This window comes from Uloborus diversus, chromosome 4 (assembly GCF_026930045.1).
Source record: "Uloborus diversus isolate 005 chromosome 4, Udiv.v.3.1, whole genome shotgun sequence".
Taxonomy (NCBI): Eukaryota; Metazoa; Arthropoda; class Arachnida; order Araneae; family Uloboridae; genus Uloborus; species Uloborus diversus.
The window spans coordinates 170921676-170939559 of NC_072734.1; the positions used below are offsets into that span (position 1 = coordinate 170921676).

General features: G+C 35.0%; 1 protein-coding gene across 2 annotated transcripts in view; it reads right to left on the minus strand.

The window, feature by feature from the left end:
- LOC129220273 (alkylglycerol monooxygenase-like) overlaps positions 1 to 17884 on the minus strand; it is a 50753-nt gene that overhangs the window by 1282 nt on the left and 31587 nt on the right. For both annotated transcript variants that reach the window (XM_054854656.1, XM_054854657.1), the window contains exons 6-11: positions 16115 to 16210; positions 15481 to 15547; positions 9613 to 9758; positions 8383 to 8517; positions 958 to 1074; positions 782 to 864 (exon numbers count right to left, since the gene is read on the minus strand). In XM_054854656.1, coding sequence (XP_054710631.1) covers positions 782 to 864; positions 958 to 1074; positions 8383 to 8517; positions 9613 to 9758; positions 15481 to 15547; positions 16115 to 16210 — 644 coding nt within the window. The remainder of the gene's footprint in view (positions 1 to 781; positions 865 to 957; positions 1075 to 8382; positions 8518 to 9612; positions 9759 to 15480; positions 15548 to 16114; positions 16211 to 17884) is intronic.

Here is a 17884-nt window from a genome sequence, read left to right on the forward strand (position 1 = left end):
AAAAAGATAATCAGTGCAAGTAGTAGGAGAACATCTCTGTTTTGGAGCAAGAGATGGTACTAGTAGCCCTGGTAAGTACTGCTCTACAGCATGATTTTGAAAAAAAAAAAAAAAAAAAACAATGAAAGCCTACCTGGAATCTGATCTTTAAATGCGTTTTCCTCAAAACTTAAAAAGTCAACTTACATCCCTTTGCTTCTCACTGCCTCAATTAATCCTGATTTATGGAATCGATATTTTGAAAGCATATTTGCTCTTTTTTTTAATAATATAATTATGCACGATAATTTTGTTTTAGTAATATGATAGTTGCTGTGCATAAGAACCTTTATCAAAGGGGGGGGGGGGGGGATCAAGAAGCGGCAATGATTTTGTGAAGATATATTTGTACACATCTATGTACGTGTGTACAAATATTTTGAGCATGCCTCCCAAAGAAGTTGAAATGACAGGCTTGCTCATATAAGAGTTTATCATCAAGTAAATATTTATTTGCAATTAACTTGATTGTTGCTACTATTCATTTTCGTTTTTGGCAATAATTGAAGAGCTTGCCCCTACTAAACTGGCACAATGACAGAAGCGGTGCACTACTTCAGTGGTCAACTGAAACAGGTGGTTAACTTACAAAGGTTGATTTAAATGACAAGGGCTAATTCCGTGCCTAAAAAAAGCGGTCACCTTAGACAGGTGGTCAACTTACAAGGGTGGTCAACTTCACAGGTTTTACTGTATAATAAAAACTTGAAAGACAGGTTGTAATAAATAAAATAATAATTACCTCTTCTCCAGCAGCATTGCAAGAGTTGACAAGGAGAAGACAATGTAAAAAATGGTACCATACAGCACAGGAGTTGGGTATGACTGAAATATGATTTTCATAAGGTAAACAATACAACTGAGAAAAATCATTCAGATAGGAATTCTTGGTAGAACATGATAGCATTCATGACTTACTTTTCCATTTGTCATAACTTCAGCATAGCCTAAAATGAGCAGAACAAAATGTACTAAAACATACATTGTTTTGCACAATGATATTTTCGGATTGTATTTTTCTACTGGAAATTCCACCTAAAAGTAAAACCGTAATTATTTTCTTTTGAATTATAGAAACAAATACCTGTCAAGAATTTGAGAAATAGAGTAGAGGATTGTTCATATCCTCCTGGGTTTTAAAAAGTGGTATAGTTAAAAAAAAAGAAAGAAAGAGAAAAAAAAAAGCATATAAAAGAATGCAGAAACAATTTTTATCTACAAACACTATGATAAATGAATAGTTATGGTTATCCAACTAGTAATGAAAAGGTTTATCTTGTATTATCAATTATCAGGTTACAATATTTTAGGAACAACATCATTGAATTCTTAAATAAATTCTTTTAAGAATACCCCCACTACATTTATTCCAAACATAATTTTTATATACAGTGAAGTGGATTTTTTTTTTAAAACAAAGGAACTGATTCTAAAGGTGAAATCCTTGAAAATTGCCAAAAAAAGTAAAAACTCTTGAAAATTATTTTCATACTTAAAGGGAACCCCCCCCCCCCTCCCCAAATAGTGCAATAATGAAAAAAAAAAAAAAATGAAATAAGTAGCAATTTAAAGAGTATATTGAGCCTTTTTCTCTTTTTCTTTTTGACACAAACACTTGGTAATGATTTCATTGAACAAGTATAGATTGTTACGTGGCTTGTTTAAGTAAAACAATTGATTTACTAATATCTAAACAATAAATACATAAATTAAATGTTACTACTTGTGCTAAATAACGTTTCATAAACAGATATGCAAAGTAAAACAACTAATTATGTTCTGAAATTTTTGACATTTCTGCTTTTTTTAAAAACAATTTCTAGTTTTGGTTCCTAAATTGGAAAAAATAAATAAAGTAACCATAAAAAGGTAGGGGGGGGAGGTGCGATTGACCCCCCGAATCGCCGCCACTGCATCCTTATATATATATATATATATATATATATATATATATATATATATATAATATAATTTGATAATATTTTTTGGTCATGTTTGACATGCAGGAAAATGATTTAGTTTGACAAGGCGGAACTGGATCCGGTAGTTGAACTGTTTTGCTGGTAAGACTGTGTCATTTTAGGAGAATCAAAAAACAAAAAAGGGGTCAACAATGAACGCTATCTACTGGAGTTTAGGGTTCATCCACTGGAGTCAAGGTTACAATTTCAACTCTCAAAATATTTCCAAACAGGCAATGGCTTCGTTCAAATGTAGAAGCACTTTTCACTCGTCATACCTTGACGGGCGGTTTTGTAGTAATTTATAATACTGTTAAAAATTTGTTTTAAAAGTAAAAATGCCGCTCATTGAGATCATTTTTAATTAAACTCTAACGTTAACAAAATTAAAAGTAATTTTATATAGTAAAAATTTTGTGGGATGTTTTGCTGTAAGTGTAGAATTCATTGGTCTCACTAAAACCAATAATCCTACTCTTTAAAACTCTTCAACCCAATAAAATGCTTGCTACTAATGAGCGATATACAGTAATCCTAAGGGATGTCTAAACTTTTTAATCTCAAAAAATCCGATGTTTTGAAAAAAAAAAAAGTTTGGTCTCTGCTTTTGTGAACAGTTTGATACCAAACTTTTATTTATCCTATCGTCAAAATACTTCCGAAGTTATTAATAAAGTAGTAGGAGCTGTTTACATTTGGGACATTTGTAAGTTTTAACTTTAATCGCGTTTTTCTGAAAACGTAAAATTTCTGATTACTTGCATCATATTTAAACAAATTATTGTTCTATTGTTCTGAAATTTTGTGTACATATTTTGTGGATCTATTCTAGGACTTATACATCAATTTAAGTAAAACTAATAGAAAAATATTTTTTAAGGACTGGTTTTACATCACAATTATGATTTTTATACAAAATTTTAATATTTATTGCTGTATTTCCCCCCCCCCCACTTTATGAACTAAAAAAAAGGGATATAGTAACTTGCTGTAACACTTGACTGTAATTTAAGGCCAATTTTGGAGAATGTAAGTCATTAATTTAATTCAAAATAATGCGCGGAGCAAAATATTAACTTTTCGGAATTCGGAGGAAAATCATGTTACGTTTTGCATCATGGTCTTAATTGTTTTGAATGAAAAATCAACTTGAAGAACTACATTATTCAATCATATGTGTATTTGTAGTCATAAAAATCAACTTGCCATTCTATTTCCTAAATTGGATAAAACATTTTGAAAACAGCTGTTTCCGCATGCTCGTCAACGCAAGAAAAGTACTAAGACCCGTCACCTTTAACCTCGGGAGTGTCAAAACGGAGTAAACCGAGAGTTAAAGCTCCACAAAATTTTGTTTAAGCTAGCAAAGCAATGAAAAAGTGAATATTTTTTTTTTTTATGCATAGGAAATATGATTGCATTTAATTGAACGTGGCGAGCCGCCACCAAGAGGAGGGCCTGTAAAGAACTGGTTGTTTTCTCTGCTGTAAAACTACGCCGGCAGAAAAACAACATTTACAGAATGCGCTCTCGCGGAGCGTCGATTTCGGTATTCATCCAGACAGCGAAATAATGCATAGTTGGAAAAATCCCGGAAGGAATGAAATGAGGGGAAAAAAACCTCGATATTTTGGGGGAACAACTGGGAAGTTTGGAAAAATCGAAAATTTCGAAGGGAAGGAGCTGTTACAAGAATTTCATTTGTTAACAAGTAGGAACTGGCAACAGATGAAAATTTTTATATCATTGCGTTTCTTTCTTGTCGGCCAAGAATAAATTCGGAGACTAATCGCGTGAATAAAGGCTTAGCCGTATTTAAAATCGGCTTTGAAAAAACGCAGAAAAAATTACTTTTTATATTGGCACTAATTTTTTAAATGTTTAAATATGTTTTCACTGCAAAAATCGCGAAAAACTTTTAGAGGTTTTTAATATATTCGTTAATGTCATCCGAAAACGTAACCTAGCTCAGAACACTCTCGATCAACTCCCCTTTTGAAAAAAAAAAAAAAAAACTATTTTCAAAATTGATTCATCCGTTAGGCGCTAGAGTGCCACAAACATATACACAGACACATAGAATAAACTGACGCATCAAACTTATAACCATTGAGAAGGAATACTAATGGAGGGAGCCATAGCAAATGTATCAGTGAAATAATCTTGGGACCCAATGTTTCCCAGGGCAGGTGACTTGTTTGGCTGGGAAGTTGTCGCGTTTTGGCACGCAATCGCTCTTTTGGCATTAAATATTTTTCAGACGACGCGACGGTGCTTATTATGAAGTCGGGGCTACAAATCAGAGCAACTCTGGCTCCAACTCCTTTACCGCATAATAATAAATAAATAAATAAATAACGGATACAAATACAGGCCTATCATTCAAACTCCCTCTCCCCACTTCTTTCCGGATTTTAAAATATAATGTAACTGCATTTTTCATGTATTTTGATGTTTATTCCCTGAAATGACGGGCATGTAAAAATAGTTTAAAGTGTTCTGTTATTGACTGAAAATTTATGGATTCATATGTATTGTAATCAATGTTTTGAAATGATTTCATACGCAGGCATACTAGTATTTAAATTGAAGCATGAAAATAGCAAATATTTATTCTTGCGCATCTACTGTTCACAGGAGCTTGGCGAGAAGATACTCGCCAACAAAGAAAATGTACACAAAATGCTTAAGAGCCGTTAAAATAATTACTAGTTAAGTAAAAAGTGTTTTTATGGAAGTAAAATATTATTTGCACTCAAGATATACACTGTTTTATATCTTTTATAGGTAAAATAAGTACAAAAATTTTAAAAATATAGGCAACTGTGGAATATGTACTCGTTGAATGCATATAAATGTTATTTTTTCTTTATTTAGAAGTAAAAAACATTCGTACATGCTAGGGAAAAGTTACTGGACCTCTGGTGTGGCTTTTCCCCCACAGTTAACAATGCTAGAATACTGCACTATTACTATAAATCTAATTTTTCCCTTCTACAGTTAAAGGTTGTCATCATGCATGGCTTCAGCAAATGAAAACTTCTTCAGCGGTTACGGTCAACTCGAAATTGCTCCCCAGGTCACATGGTACTGTTGCCGTATCGGGATAGTAGGGTTGCACTCTCTCCATCTATTCCTTCTCAATGCTTATAACCCCTTTCGTTTGTGTGTTGGGTGGTTAAAAATAGGCACCTCTCATAACATTAAAATCAAAACTTTAAAATCTTGTTTGAAGCAAGTTGTAGATACTTAGAGAAATTTTGTGTTAATTTTGGTCGAAATTATTCGAAAATATTTTTTAAAACGAAAAAGCACTTTTATTGAAAGCTAGAAAATCGCTCGTCAAGGTATGACGGTGAAAATTGCTTCTACATTTGAAAGAAGCAATTGACTGTTTGGTGATATTTTGATAGTTGACATTTAACCCTAACTCCAGTGGATTGACTCTAAAGCTCCAGTAGATAGCGCTTATGGTTGACTCTTTTTCCGTTTCTTCATTCCTCTATAATGAGTCTTACTAGTAAAACAGTTAAGTTATCGGATCCAGTTCAGTCTTTTCAAAGTAAAGCATTTCCCTGCATGTCAAACCCTACCAAAAAATATATTATCAAATTATCGTTCTTTGGCTCGAGTTTCATTGTTGATGACGTCAGAGCGTTACTCGAACAGTGAATCGGCTATTAGATGTATGATGATAAACCATTCCTGTAGAATGTTGAATTCAAGTTACACTATTGAGCAAAAAAAAAAAAAAAAAGGTTCCACGAAAAAGAGTCAGTATTCGAAAGTGTTCTACTTATCAAACAAATTAAGAAACGCTGATTTAATACTTAATACGTTTTAAGGAATTCTTTTCTGTTGCAGAGGAATTTTACTTCTGTTGAGGAGTTCCTTTTACAGGGTGTCTTTTAAAATTATTCAACAATTAAAAGTGAAATAACTTTGCAGAGACTCACTACATGGCGCTGCTGATTATTGCAGTAGTGGAAGGGATAAAAAGAAACTGTTTCAAGTTGATTTCACTCCATTACGAAAATGTCTCTCAAAGTGCAATGTTCAATAGAAGAACGTGTATTCATTGTTAAAAATTGGTATTTTTGTTTTGAAAATGCACAGTGCGTTTGGAACCACGGTTATTGCGTGCAAATACCCGAACAACCTTCCTGGTGCATTGCATTGGTCACCGTATTCACCTGATATGAATCCGTGCGACTTCTATCTTTGGGGTCACATGACAGATTTTGTGTACAAGAAAAAGTCGACTGATTTCAATAGATTCAAAAAGTCCATAACTGACTCATTTGCAAGTGTTAAAAGAGAAACATTAATGATGGAATTGCTGATGACTTCGTATTTAGGTTCCGCCACTGTATCGCCTCTGAAGGTTCTCATTTTGAATGCAACATCCATAAATTATCAGCATTTTGAACCTAACATAGTTTGAACCTAAACAAATATTTTACAGCTTTTACATAAGATCTTTAGTCGCGCATACGTAAAATTGAAATTTTAGGCGATTTTAGCCCAATTCAAGGCGTATGCGCGAACTAAAGATCTTATGTAAAAGCTATAAAATATTTTTTTAGGTTAAAACTACGCTATATACGGATAATTTATAGTGATTGCACTGTAAAAATTAGAAAAAAAAAATAAATAAACAATTTTTTAACAATTTTTCCAAACTTTCAGACTTACACTGGTGTCCAAAAGTTAAGCATAATTGTTATTTATGTTAGTAATGTGAGAAATATACATCGAAATAGGGGGAAACGTGATATGCGAGTGCAACACGGTTACAAAATAAAGGAACTACTCAAAAAAACGGTAATATTTACTTTTATCATCCCAAAAAATAGTTTAAATGAAAATTAGGCATATGAGGAGTTTGCTCTTTGCACAAAAATTTTTCTTTAAAAGATGATGCTGAAGTTCAATAGTGTGTATGGCCACCTCTGACTGCCAGGCACGCTGCACAACGATTACTCATACTTTCTATGAGGTGGTGGATGAGTTGTGGGCTTAAACAGTTCCAAGCGTGCTGGAGAGCTCTTTTTAGCTCCGGAGCGGAGCTTGGCGGGGGCGAACGGGCTGCAAGTTGTCTCCCGAGCATATCCCAGACATGCTCGATAGGGTTCAGATCAGGGGAGTTCGCAGGCCACGTCATTCGCTGGATATTTTCTGATTCGAGGAAGTCATCGATCACAGCTGTTCGGTGACATGGCGCGTTATCGTCCTTGAATATGAACTCAGGACCAACAGCACCTCGAAACAAGCGAACATACGGCTCAAGAACATCGTCTCTGTATCTTTGACCAGTGACTGAGCCTGTCTCAAAAATATGGAGGTCGGTGCGGCCATCCAACACAATGCCCACCCACACCATTACTCCTGCTGACGCAAAGTGATGTCTTTCTCTTATGTTTTGCGGCTGGAAACGAGTCCCTTTTCTCTCCAGATTGTTACCTGACGAGAATAACTCTGTAGAGTAAAGCGGGACTCATCACTGAACATCACATTAGCCCACTGTCCCAGACTCCAATGCCGATGTTGCAAGCTCCAGTTTAAACGAGCGAGTTTATGCGCTGATGTGAGAGGAATGTAAACTGCTAGTCTTCTGGCATACAGACCGACATGATTGAGTCTCCTGTAAAGAGTTTGCCTCGACATTGTTATTCCTGTGACGACACTGAGCGCCGAACCCAGTTCTCTGGCACAGCTGTCCCTATGACGTCGTGCAGAAATTGCCAGAAAACGATCTTGGCTTGCGGTTGTGACTCTTGGTCGACCTGGTACTGGTCGGCGGGTAGCATCCCCCGTATTTGAGAACCTCTGCCACAGTCTCGAAATTACACACTGAGGCACTTTAAGAATACGAGACACTTCAGTTTGTGATCGTCCAGATTCTAGCATTCCAACGATTCTTCCTTTCGCAAACATGTCCAATTGGCGTCTTTGTGCCAGTATTAGTTCTGTTTCACCAGATCCAATGTTTCTTGGTACAGCAATTGCATGAAACACGCCTGAACTCTCTAAAGCGTGCGAGCTGTTTTATACACATTCCGAAACGCGCACCTAATTCGTGCATGACACCATCGACTATTTTATTTTACATAAACATATTGTTTCTTCTTCAACCAATGAATCTCCATAAGTAACTTTATATAATTTTACGAAAATTTACAGATTTTTCTCGCATTTTATGAATTATGCTTAACTTTTGGACACCAGTGTATGTGTGAACTGAAGATGGCAATTCAGAATTTTTTTCCCCCAATTGAAGATATCAAACTACAACTTTTGAGAGGTAACGCGATTCCGAAATTAAAAAAAATCTTTTTTTTTCCAACCATTTTACTGTATATCCATTTCTGTTTAAACTTACTTCAGGTATGTCATCAGGATTTCCGTGCCACGGTGTTCCCGGTACCCAGCCAGGGCCTTTGAAGATTACTGAGAGTTTATTCGAAAAGCCCTCCGTGCTCCAAAATGTCCGCCATATGTGCATATAGTGACACATCTAAAAGTAAGAGATTGAAGATTAAATCCGTTATTTTTTATTTGTTCATCCCATTCTGATTTCTCAGTTTCGAAGCATATTTACGAATATTAACTTCGTTTCTTACATTATTTTAAGTAATCAATTAGTTTATCATTAATAGCTTTTTTTTTTTTTTGAATTATATTTTGTGCTTTAAAATGTTTATTTAGGTTTTTCCTGATTTTTAAGAAAATCCTCATTATATTTTAGTTTCTAACGTGACATATTCATATCTTTACAAACTTAAAACGTGTTACTGAGAAAAAAACTCTTAAGAATCTTTATGTAATGTGCCTTACGGCAAAAGAAATTATTTTGAAACATTAGCGTCAAAGGAATAAGGTATTTTGCTTTCTCAACTTTAAACAAAGATCAAGATTTTACATCTTTTCTTTTCTTTTGGTTTCTCTCTTCTTCTTTATTTTCTTTACTTTCGTTCTTCTTTTTTTTAGTAACCTAGTTAATTGATTCAAAAGTTTGCTTTTCTTGCTTTTTATGAATATAAGTTACACAAAAACATGTTTAAAACAAAACTGCCGTTATTTTATTTATTACTAGTGGTACCCGCACAGCTTTGCCCGTAGTAGAAAATTAAAAGGTCATTTAGTTCCCCTGCATATTTACAAATAATAGATGAATTTCTCGCCAATTTGCTATATTCATTTGCTTTCCCATGTTACGGTTCCACGTTATGATAATTCCGTAATTTATTCGTCCCACGTGGTGATAATTTGCCCGGTAAAATGTTCTTAAAATTGGAATAGAAAAAGAACAAAATCGAATTTTCGAAAAATCGCTACGAGGTGCACACCTCCATGCTAAAAACTAATTTTGTACCAGATTTCATGAAAATCGGCCGAACGGTCTAGGCGCTATGCGCGTCACATAGATCATCACAGAGATCCAGACATCCAGACAAACTTTCAGCTTTATTATTAGTAAAGATTAGTAAAGAAGAAAAGCTATTGAAAAAATCTCAGTGATATGTTAAGAATAACAAATGTTCTGAATGTGACAAAGGATAAATAATGACCGATTTCTATGTTTAATTGAAAAATCAAGCCAAGCGATTACCTGAACATATACGGGCTCAAAAGTGTTAATGGGGTGAGTTAGTCCATAGGCTACTGTTTCATTCTCTGGTTCAAATGTTCCAAATAAACGGTCCCAAATAATTAAAGTTCCGCCATAATTTTTATCGATGCAATATTTGTTTCTACCTGCAGAAAAAAAAAAAACAAAGTATAAATGTATGAACTTGCACGTGATTATTGATTTTACTGATGAGATACTGTCTGTCCTTCAAGAGAAAATCTCCCGCCGTAAAGTCTAAGCCCGTCTACTGCCGTAGAAAAGGACTTCGTTCATTTTCTGCAAGGGTTAGTAGGAGGTTTTATTTGGCGACATTTCGCCACTCATCTTCTTGCCTTTGTGCAGTCGTATGGGTTTTTCGAACATTAAGCTACCCTTGAAAAAATGAGACAAGCCTCGTTGCTATAGCAGTAGACAGGCGCAGACATTTCGGCGGGGGCTTTTCTCGTGATGGAAGGACAGTATCAATATTTGTCTACGTGGACGTTAATTATTATAGTCGTAAACAATCCCACTAATAATCCTCACCAAAATACGGATAATAGTCCCTAAAAGATTCTCTAAAATAACAGGTTCGAAACCTCCCATAATAGTGAAGAAACAATTATCTAAAAATCCCTATCAGAATAAGGACACCAGTACCTTAAAATTCCCCTCCCAGAATCAGTAAATATTATCAAAAGTACAAGATGCTTTAAATATCTGATTAGGATAAAGTAAGTCTCTAAAATATCCCAATTAGAAAAAAAAAAGAGCACCTCCCAAACATCTTTATTTGAATAAGCATAGCAGTACTTGAAAATCCCTATCCAGGTAAGGGCACAGCTATTGCTGTAAACTGAACTAGGGAACTTTCAAGTAACCATATCCATGTGTAAATCACCGATTGGAATAAAACTTTGCACATCGATAGAACACTTAAAAACATGAAACCCGTATTTTTTTTAAATCGGCTACAAACACCTTTAACGGGGTGAAATTTACCCCTAAATATTGAATAATTGGGATATTAGAGGGGACAATATATTCTTTTATTTTAAATTTTAATTACATAAATTGAAAATTTGGAAAAACTAAACACGTTAAAGTTGACATGTTTCAGGATTTTTCTTAAAATACAATTTATTGGGGTAAACCATCCATCGCAATATTATCCCATCGCGGTGCTAGCGGCCTATATGCCATGTGAAAACTTTAAACATGCCAACTTCAAAACTTTTTTAGCCAATAACTACAGTGGTGGTAAAAAAAATTGCATCACCCGCGCAGCAAAGGAGAGGAATATCATCCCGACTGCATTCAACACCCAGTCAAGCATCCCGTATCCCAGATGATTTGGGGATGTATTTCTGATCAAGAAGTTGGTGGGCTTCACTTTGTGCAAGGAACAGTAAACGCTCAGGTGTATATTGGCATTTTGGAGGAGAAATTGCTTCCTATATATATTATCCGAGATCACTTTACTTCAGTTCCAAACGTCATTTTCGAGGATGATTCTGCTCCGTGCCATAGGGAAAAACTGGTAAGTAACAATTTAAAAACCTTTATCCTGCCATTAGACTTAAATTGACATGGGGTTAAGTAATTCTTTTTTCTCTAAACTCACACGCAGGTTCAGAAATGGAAAAATGAGCATGGGGTCAGCAGTTTGCCTTGGCCCGGAAACAGCCCCGATCTACGTAAACAATTATCGGATTCCTCCTGTTAAATGTTCATTTCATAAGTTTTGCAGAATTTCACATACATTCATCGTTAATCGATCGACCAAAACTTCTCACATAATCCCATTGTTGTGAGAATGCGAGGGTGATGCATTTTTTTTTTTTTTTTTACCAGCACTGTAGTATTCCTCTTAAACACCAACCCAAAATTCATTGAGTGAAACAGAATAAAACGAGTTTTTAATGCAGATGATCTCTGAAGTTCAATTGATGATTCATACTCTGGCATGAATAGTGTCATTTGGTAAACGGGTTTTGTAACGTCGATTCAAAGTCGTTATGAGTGAGCGGGAAGTATTCCGCAAGAACAAGGTTCTCCACTGATCAGTAATGTTTTTTAAATACCACGAAACAATACGTTTTCTCCGTACAGATGATTTTCTTGCAGAACTTCACTTCAACAGAGGAAACTATATACAGTAACCCCTCGTTATATCGCTCTTTTCGGGGGACAAAGAAAAAGAGCGATATATCCGAAAGCGCGATATAACGGAGGTCATTAAAAATAGTTATAAGTCCAATACACAATTAAATTAGCATTCGTTCTTTTCGACATGATTTTCTAATGGTTTCGATGTAGTTCACGAATGTACTATCACACCTATTGAAATTTAAACAGGATTGAAATTTAAGTAAATTTTCACCGTCAGAAAGTTAAAAACATCAAATGGTGAATGAAGACGATGTTTTTGAGCTGCCGGGAGATAAGAGTGAGCATTCTCCAATACCCTCTTATTCCCAATAGACTTTCTAATACGTTTGACTTGCTGTAGGAAGGATGTGAAAAGTAAAAACAAGAAGTTCCGTCTAGAACTAAACGAGCCTACTTTCCCGTATACTCATACTACTTTCTAGTACCTGATCAATATTATCAAAAATAGCTAAAATCGCAAATTTTTAAAATATTTTAAGCTGATTTCTAGAAATAAAATATTCCTCACTCATCTAAAACATTAGATGCGTAATAAATAAATAAATAAATAAATAAACGAACAAATAAAATAGCAGCACCTTTTAAACAAAGCAGCTAATACACTTTTTTCCATTAAAAAAAATTCTTTAACAGCTTTCAAAACGAAGAAATAATAATTAAAATTAATAAGCTCATTAAAATAAATAGTACATCATATCAAAAAAAAAAAAAAAACGTTTCTTTTTCCCCTGTTGCCAAAAATAATTTTTTAAATGAATTAATGAACTAACCAAAATAAATAAAAACAGTAAAATGTCAACTGAAAGAAATAATTCTCACTGTCAAAAAAAAAAAAAAAAAAAAAAAAAAAAAAAAAATCGTCTGCGGATATATCTTTATGTAGAAACATAAATGACTTCAAGTTTATCCGCCGAAAACTGAATACCCAAATTAAAACTTTAGCGTGAAAATAAAAACAAGCCCTATTAACAATAATTATTTCACAGTTAAAACCATAGCTGCGGAATCGGAGTCAATCTCATTTTGAGATAAAGGAGTCGGAGTCGAATATCCAAGAATCGGAGTCAGTCATTTGTCCTCCGTGTATAAATTTTTGCCAAAGTTACGAAGTCAGAGTCGAAGTTGGGGAGTCGGAGTCGGACTAATTATCGGGCACAGGAGTCGGAGTCAGGTGCCCCTAAATTCTCGGAGTCGGAGTCTCTGTTGTCAAGAGCTATTTCCAACAAAATTTGCTTGAAGTAAATCCGCCTTCAAGTACGGAATCGGCATTGACTTTGATTTTCCCCGAAGGCGCTAATGTTAAGGGATTTGAACTGTTCAAAATTGAACAAAAATTGTTCAAATCAAAAAGATATCAAAAGCTTTTTCCTACAAAGTTTGAAGCAAATTCGCCTCACAGTTCGGAATTGCTTTGAATTTCCCCGTAGGCGCTAATGTTAAGTTTTTTTGAACTGTTCAAAATTGAACAAAAATATAGTCAAATCAAAAAATGAAATATAGGAATGAGGTGTCCTCGCCGAGATCTTTCGAACAAAAAAAAAAAAAAAAAAAAAAAAAAAAAAAAAAAAAAAAAAAAATTTGTTCGAATCGAACTATTCACTCAAAAGTTATTGTGGGGGGGGGGGGACAGACAGACCGACAGACATTTTCCCCCCATCTCAATACCCTACTTTCCATTTTTTAATTTTTCGATATTTATTTAATTATTTTTTTTTTCATTTTGACTTTTTTTTTTGTAATATTTTCAAGATGCATTAAGCCTTCTTTCATACTTTTTTCGTCTTTCTCTGACTTTTACTGGGAAAGTAGGCTAATAACCACATTGTTAACAGAAAACTTTTTCGCCCGTCCAGATTATTCTTCGTTTCTTTGATGCAAATCCCGGTTTGTGCAACCAAGCACAAATCTTTTCTGTACTAAAAGAAGGGCGTATGTTCTCTGCTAGTATGACATGACACCTGCTTGATGTCTCTCACTCATTGTAAAAGCAATGTATCAATACAAAAGAAAATGTCATGTAGTTTACAGACTATATGAAATATACTGCACTGGTATAGTACATTTGGATGACAGGTATTGTTGCTGCTTTTCCAGAGAATTCAGAAGAATAGCTTCCTTTTGTTCATTGACAAAATAAAGAAGAAAGAGACCTTCTCGGAGCAATATCGTATGCTTTCAGAAATGGTTTCAAACTTAAAGCGAAATTTTTTTTCTTATTTTAGACTTTAATGTTTCGGAAGACAGAAGAAAAGAGCGATATATCCGAATGAGCGATATAACGAGGCACGATATAACGCGGGGTTACTGCATTCTACGTTGTTTCCTCCTAGACAGAGAATACAAAAACTCAGCTTTCCTTTTGCTATGTTATTTCTTCTGTTCCTCTTGAAAGAAAATAGAGATTTCGTTCAGATTACCAAAAATATACAGCCAAGAGATGGGCTAGTTATATCAACCGACGTCCTTCAAAACATTGAAAACTGCTAAAGATATTTATTGTCCTTTGCTTCAGCTGAGAAACCTTCAGTTCATCTGTAAGTTCATACAATCGCTTGCAAAAGTGTTTGTTTTGCACAGTCTGCGTACTTCGTGCGAAAAAGTAGCGATTTGTGGTGATAGATAAATCTTGCTCAATAGTGGTAACTAGGGGTACCAAGAATTCAAAAAATTATTTACTTCTGCAGCGTTTTTAAGAATTTTCTTTAAATCAGATGGGATTTTTACTTCTTTTTACAAAAAAAGGAAGTCTTGCATTAGCGAAAAAAATTTCACTCAAAAATCGGCCTTAATTTCCATTTTGCTCACCCCCGAATAAATGTTGAGTTTTTTTTTCACCCGACCACACGCGGATAAGTTCCTAAGAACGTATAGACACCCGAAATATCTATTTTGACATTCCCCGAGTTAATTACAACGACATTTCTCGTGACGTCCGTATATACTTATGTATGTATGTGCGGATATGCGGATGTATGCCGCATAACTCAAGAACGGCACGTCCTAGAAAGTTGAAATTTGGTACGTAGACTCCTAGTGGGGTCTAGTTGTGCACCTCTCTTTTTGGTTGCGTTCGGATGTTCAAAAAGGGGGTGTTTAACACATTTTTCGGGGAAAATCATTGTTAATTTCGATGCAAACTCAAGTGGTGTTATAATTTGGCGGACACTTAGCGATATATCGCCAGTCTTTTGGTCGCCAAGTTTTGTCGCCAACTTGGCAACAAAGTTGACGATTTTTTTAAATTCTGGTTTCAAATTGGCCACTGTTGGTGATATTTAGAGAGTTAACTATTGAATCACATTAAATTTTCCAATAATGGGGAAATAACATTAAATTGGTGTAAAGGTGATCATGTTGAACACATTAGCTTGTTTTTTAACGCTAGCTTATCAATGACACAATGACGCCTACTGCTTCAATTTAGAACAGTATTTTTTGTCCCTGAAAGTTTTCTTTCCTCTGAAATTACAGTGGAAAATAATACATTTATTCAACTCGTGGCGGAACCCTTCTCAGCCTTCGGCGGAACCCAAGGGTTCCTTGGAACACACTTTGGGAATCGCCGGATTAGAAAATCTGGTACCCACTACAATGTTCGCAGAATGCGCAATTGATGAATATAAAAACATCATAAAAAACTGTCGTTGTGATTCTTGTTTTGAAACAGTTTATTCGTGAAGGTACATTTTTGCTTACCATGATGGACCCTATGATGACTTGCAGTGTTCAGGATATATTCTAAAGGTCCTAGAGATTTTATTTCCTGTAAAATAAAACTATTTTTATTTGTAGTACCGATTAAACTAAAGAAACATTTAATCGGAAACAATGGGGCCGTTTCCGAAATTTTAGAAGTACTTTTTTTCCGAAAGAGCATGCTTAACAACATAGGATTTGACCATTTATTAAATAATTTTACAAAGTTTAATATTTTTTAACAACTCTTTTAATCGGTGCGCAGATTCAATTTCATTTTTCACGCTTCTGCACATGACATCACAAGGGATGAAATGCTGTGCCCGGTGCCATTAGCGCAAAGCGCAAAATTTATTTCGCTTCTGTACTGACATATAGTGGCAACGATATGGTTGATAGCAAGCGTAGAGCTCCATAGTTAACTCATTTCTTAATCATCATGATCTGGAAACGCGGTAGATAGAAATGTAAGTATTCAGCGAGCCAGTGAAGTACGCGCCAAAGTTCATCACTTGTGACGTCATAAAGACCACGCCTTGTTTAAAATATCGGACATTTTAAAAAACCAAAAAGTGTTTAAACCCCTGATTTAAAAAAATCAGAAGGTTTTTATGTTATTTGCATTTTTTTTTACCTCCGTATGAATCCAGAACTGATACAGCAAATTGAATTGTGTGTGAACTAAGAAGACACTCGTTGGGATTCCAAAAGCCATTGGAAGATTAAACATCTGAAAAAAAAAAGGGAGATTCATAGAAGGACTCTCATGCATGGAAAAAAATTGTGAAGAATAATATAATGATCGCAAGAAAATAACAAAGAGCCCAGTTCCAACATCTAAGAGACTGCAGATTCGTCCTTGTTTTAAGCTCAACAGTCCGGAATAGCCAAAACCGATTTGCAGGCAAATGACCTCATGTTCGAGGAAAAATCAAAAAGCCTTTTGCGCCTATTTTTTTAAGCCAAAATACGGCAGTGAATACAAAGCAAACATACAAAACGAATATGTACATTCCCAGCAGTGACAGTTCCTTGAACCGTAAATGCCTTATCTGCTTTTTGCTCGGAACAGCGGAGCTGCTATCAGTCATTTAAGATGACGGTCCGTCTTCTGACGTCCACAGCTTATGAGCAGCGAAGTGTTATTCGTTTTCTATGGAGCAAAAGAGACAAACACCCCTTGGGTCTCTCCAAGTGAGTCTCCAAGAGAGACACTCTTCCATGTGCGTGGGGAGCATTTCCCTGCGAATTGCTAATTGCGTTTGTCACTTGCTCCATAGAAAACGAATAACACTTCGCTGCTCATACTGTGGACGTCAGAAGACGGACCGTCATCTTAAATGACTTATAGCAGCTCCGCTCTTCCCAGCAAAAAGCAGATACGGCTGTAAAGGAACTGTCACTGTTGGGAATGTCAATATTCGTTTTGTATTCCCAGCCATATTTTGGCTTAAAAAAATAGGCGCAAAGACTTTTTGATTTGCCCTCGTAGAAGCTGAGTTCATCTTTACCAGTGTGAAACGAAACTGCTGTCAGTGGATGTTGTAATTGAGCTGCTTAGTATTTGCTTGCAGTTCTACCTCAGCTCCAGCTATCGGGAGGTAACATGCAGCTTCAAATCTAATTATTGAATGAAAACGTACTTTGTATTTAAAATGGCATATGAAACTATACTAATAAAAAATGCAAACGAACTGTGTAATAGCACAAAGATCAAATGAGGTAGCGAGAAACAAAGAGATGTAAGTGGCAAAACTAAAAATTTAGATATAACCAGTACGAATGGTAGGAGAACCTCTCCTCTGGTTTAAGGTCAAGAGATAGTACTAGTAGCCCTTGTAGGTCCTGTTATACAGCGTGATTTAGAAAATCTTTTCAATGAAGGACTATCTAGGACCTTATCTTCAAACGCGTTTTACTCAAAACTTGAAAATGTCAACTTACATCCCTTTGCTTCTCACTGCCTCAAATCTCAAACTGTTTTCATAAATCTTTTTTAGTTGAAAAGAGGAGTTTAACTCAAAAAGTTTATTTTGCTTAGCTTTACTTTAATACATATGCTTTCAAAGTAACCAGATATTCACTCCAGGGTATATAGGCTCTGAAGTAGAATTAAGTTAGTTTGAATCAGTGCTGTAGGCTTTAAAATTAGCAGAAGGTATACTATGCAAAAATTATTAAAAAAAAAAAAAAGAGTATGTACTGAAATTTTAGAAGGAATGTGATGGGTAACTTAGATTAAAATGTAGAAAATTGGTACTAGGATTTTTCAATTTTCTGAAAATACATCCTATATAGCAGGGCTAGATGCGTATCTGTAAATTAACTATAGAAAGTTTTGACTATGTAATTAAAAATAGACATTTCTGTCTAGCAGATATTGTTGGGTTATATTTTACTCGCT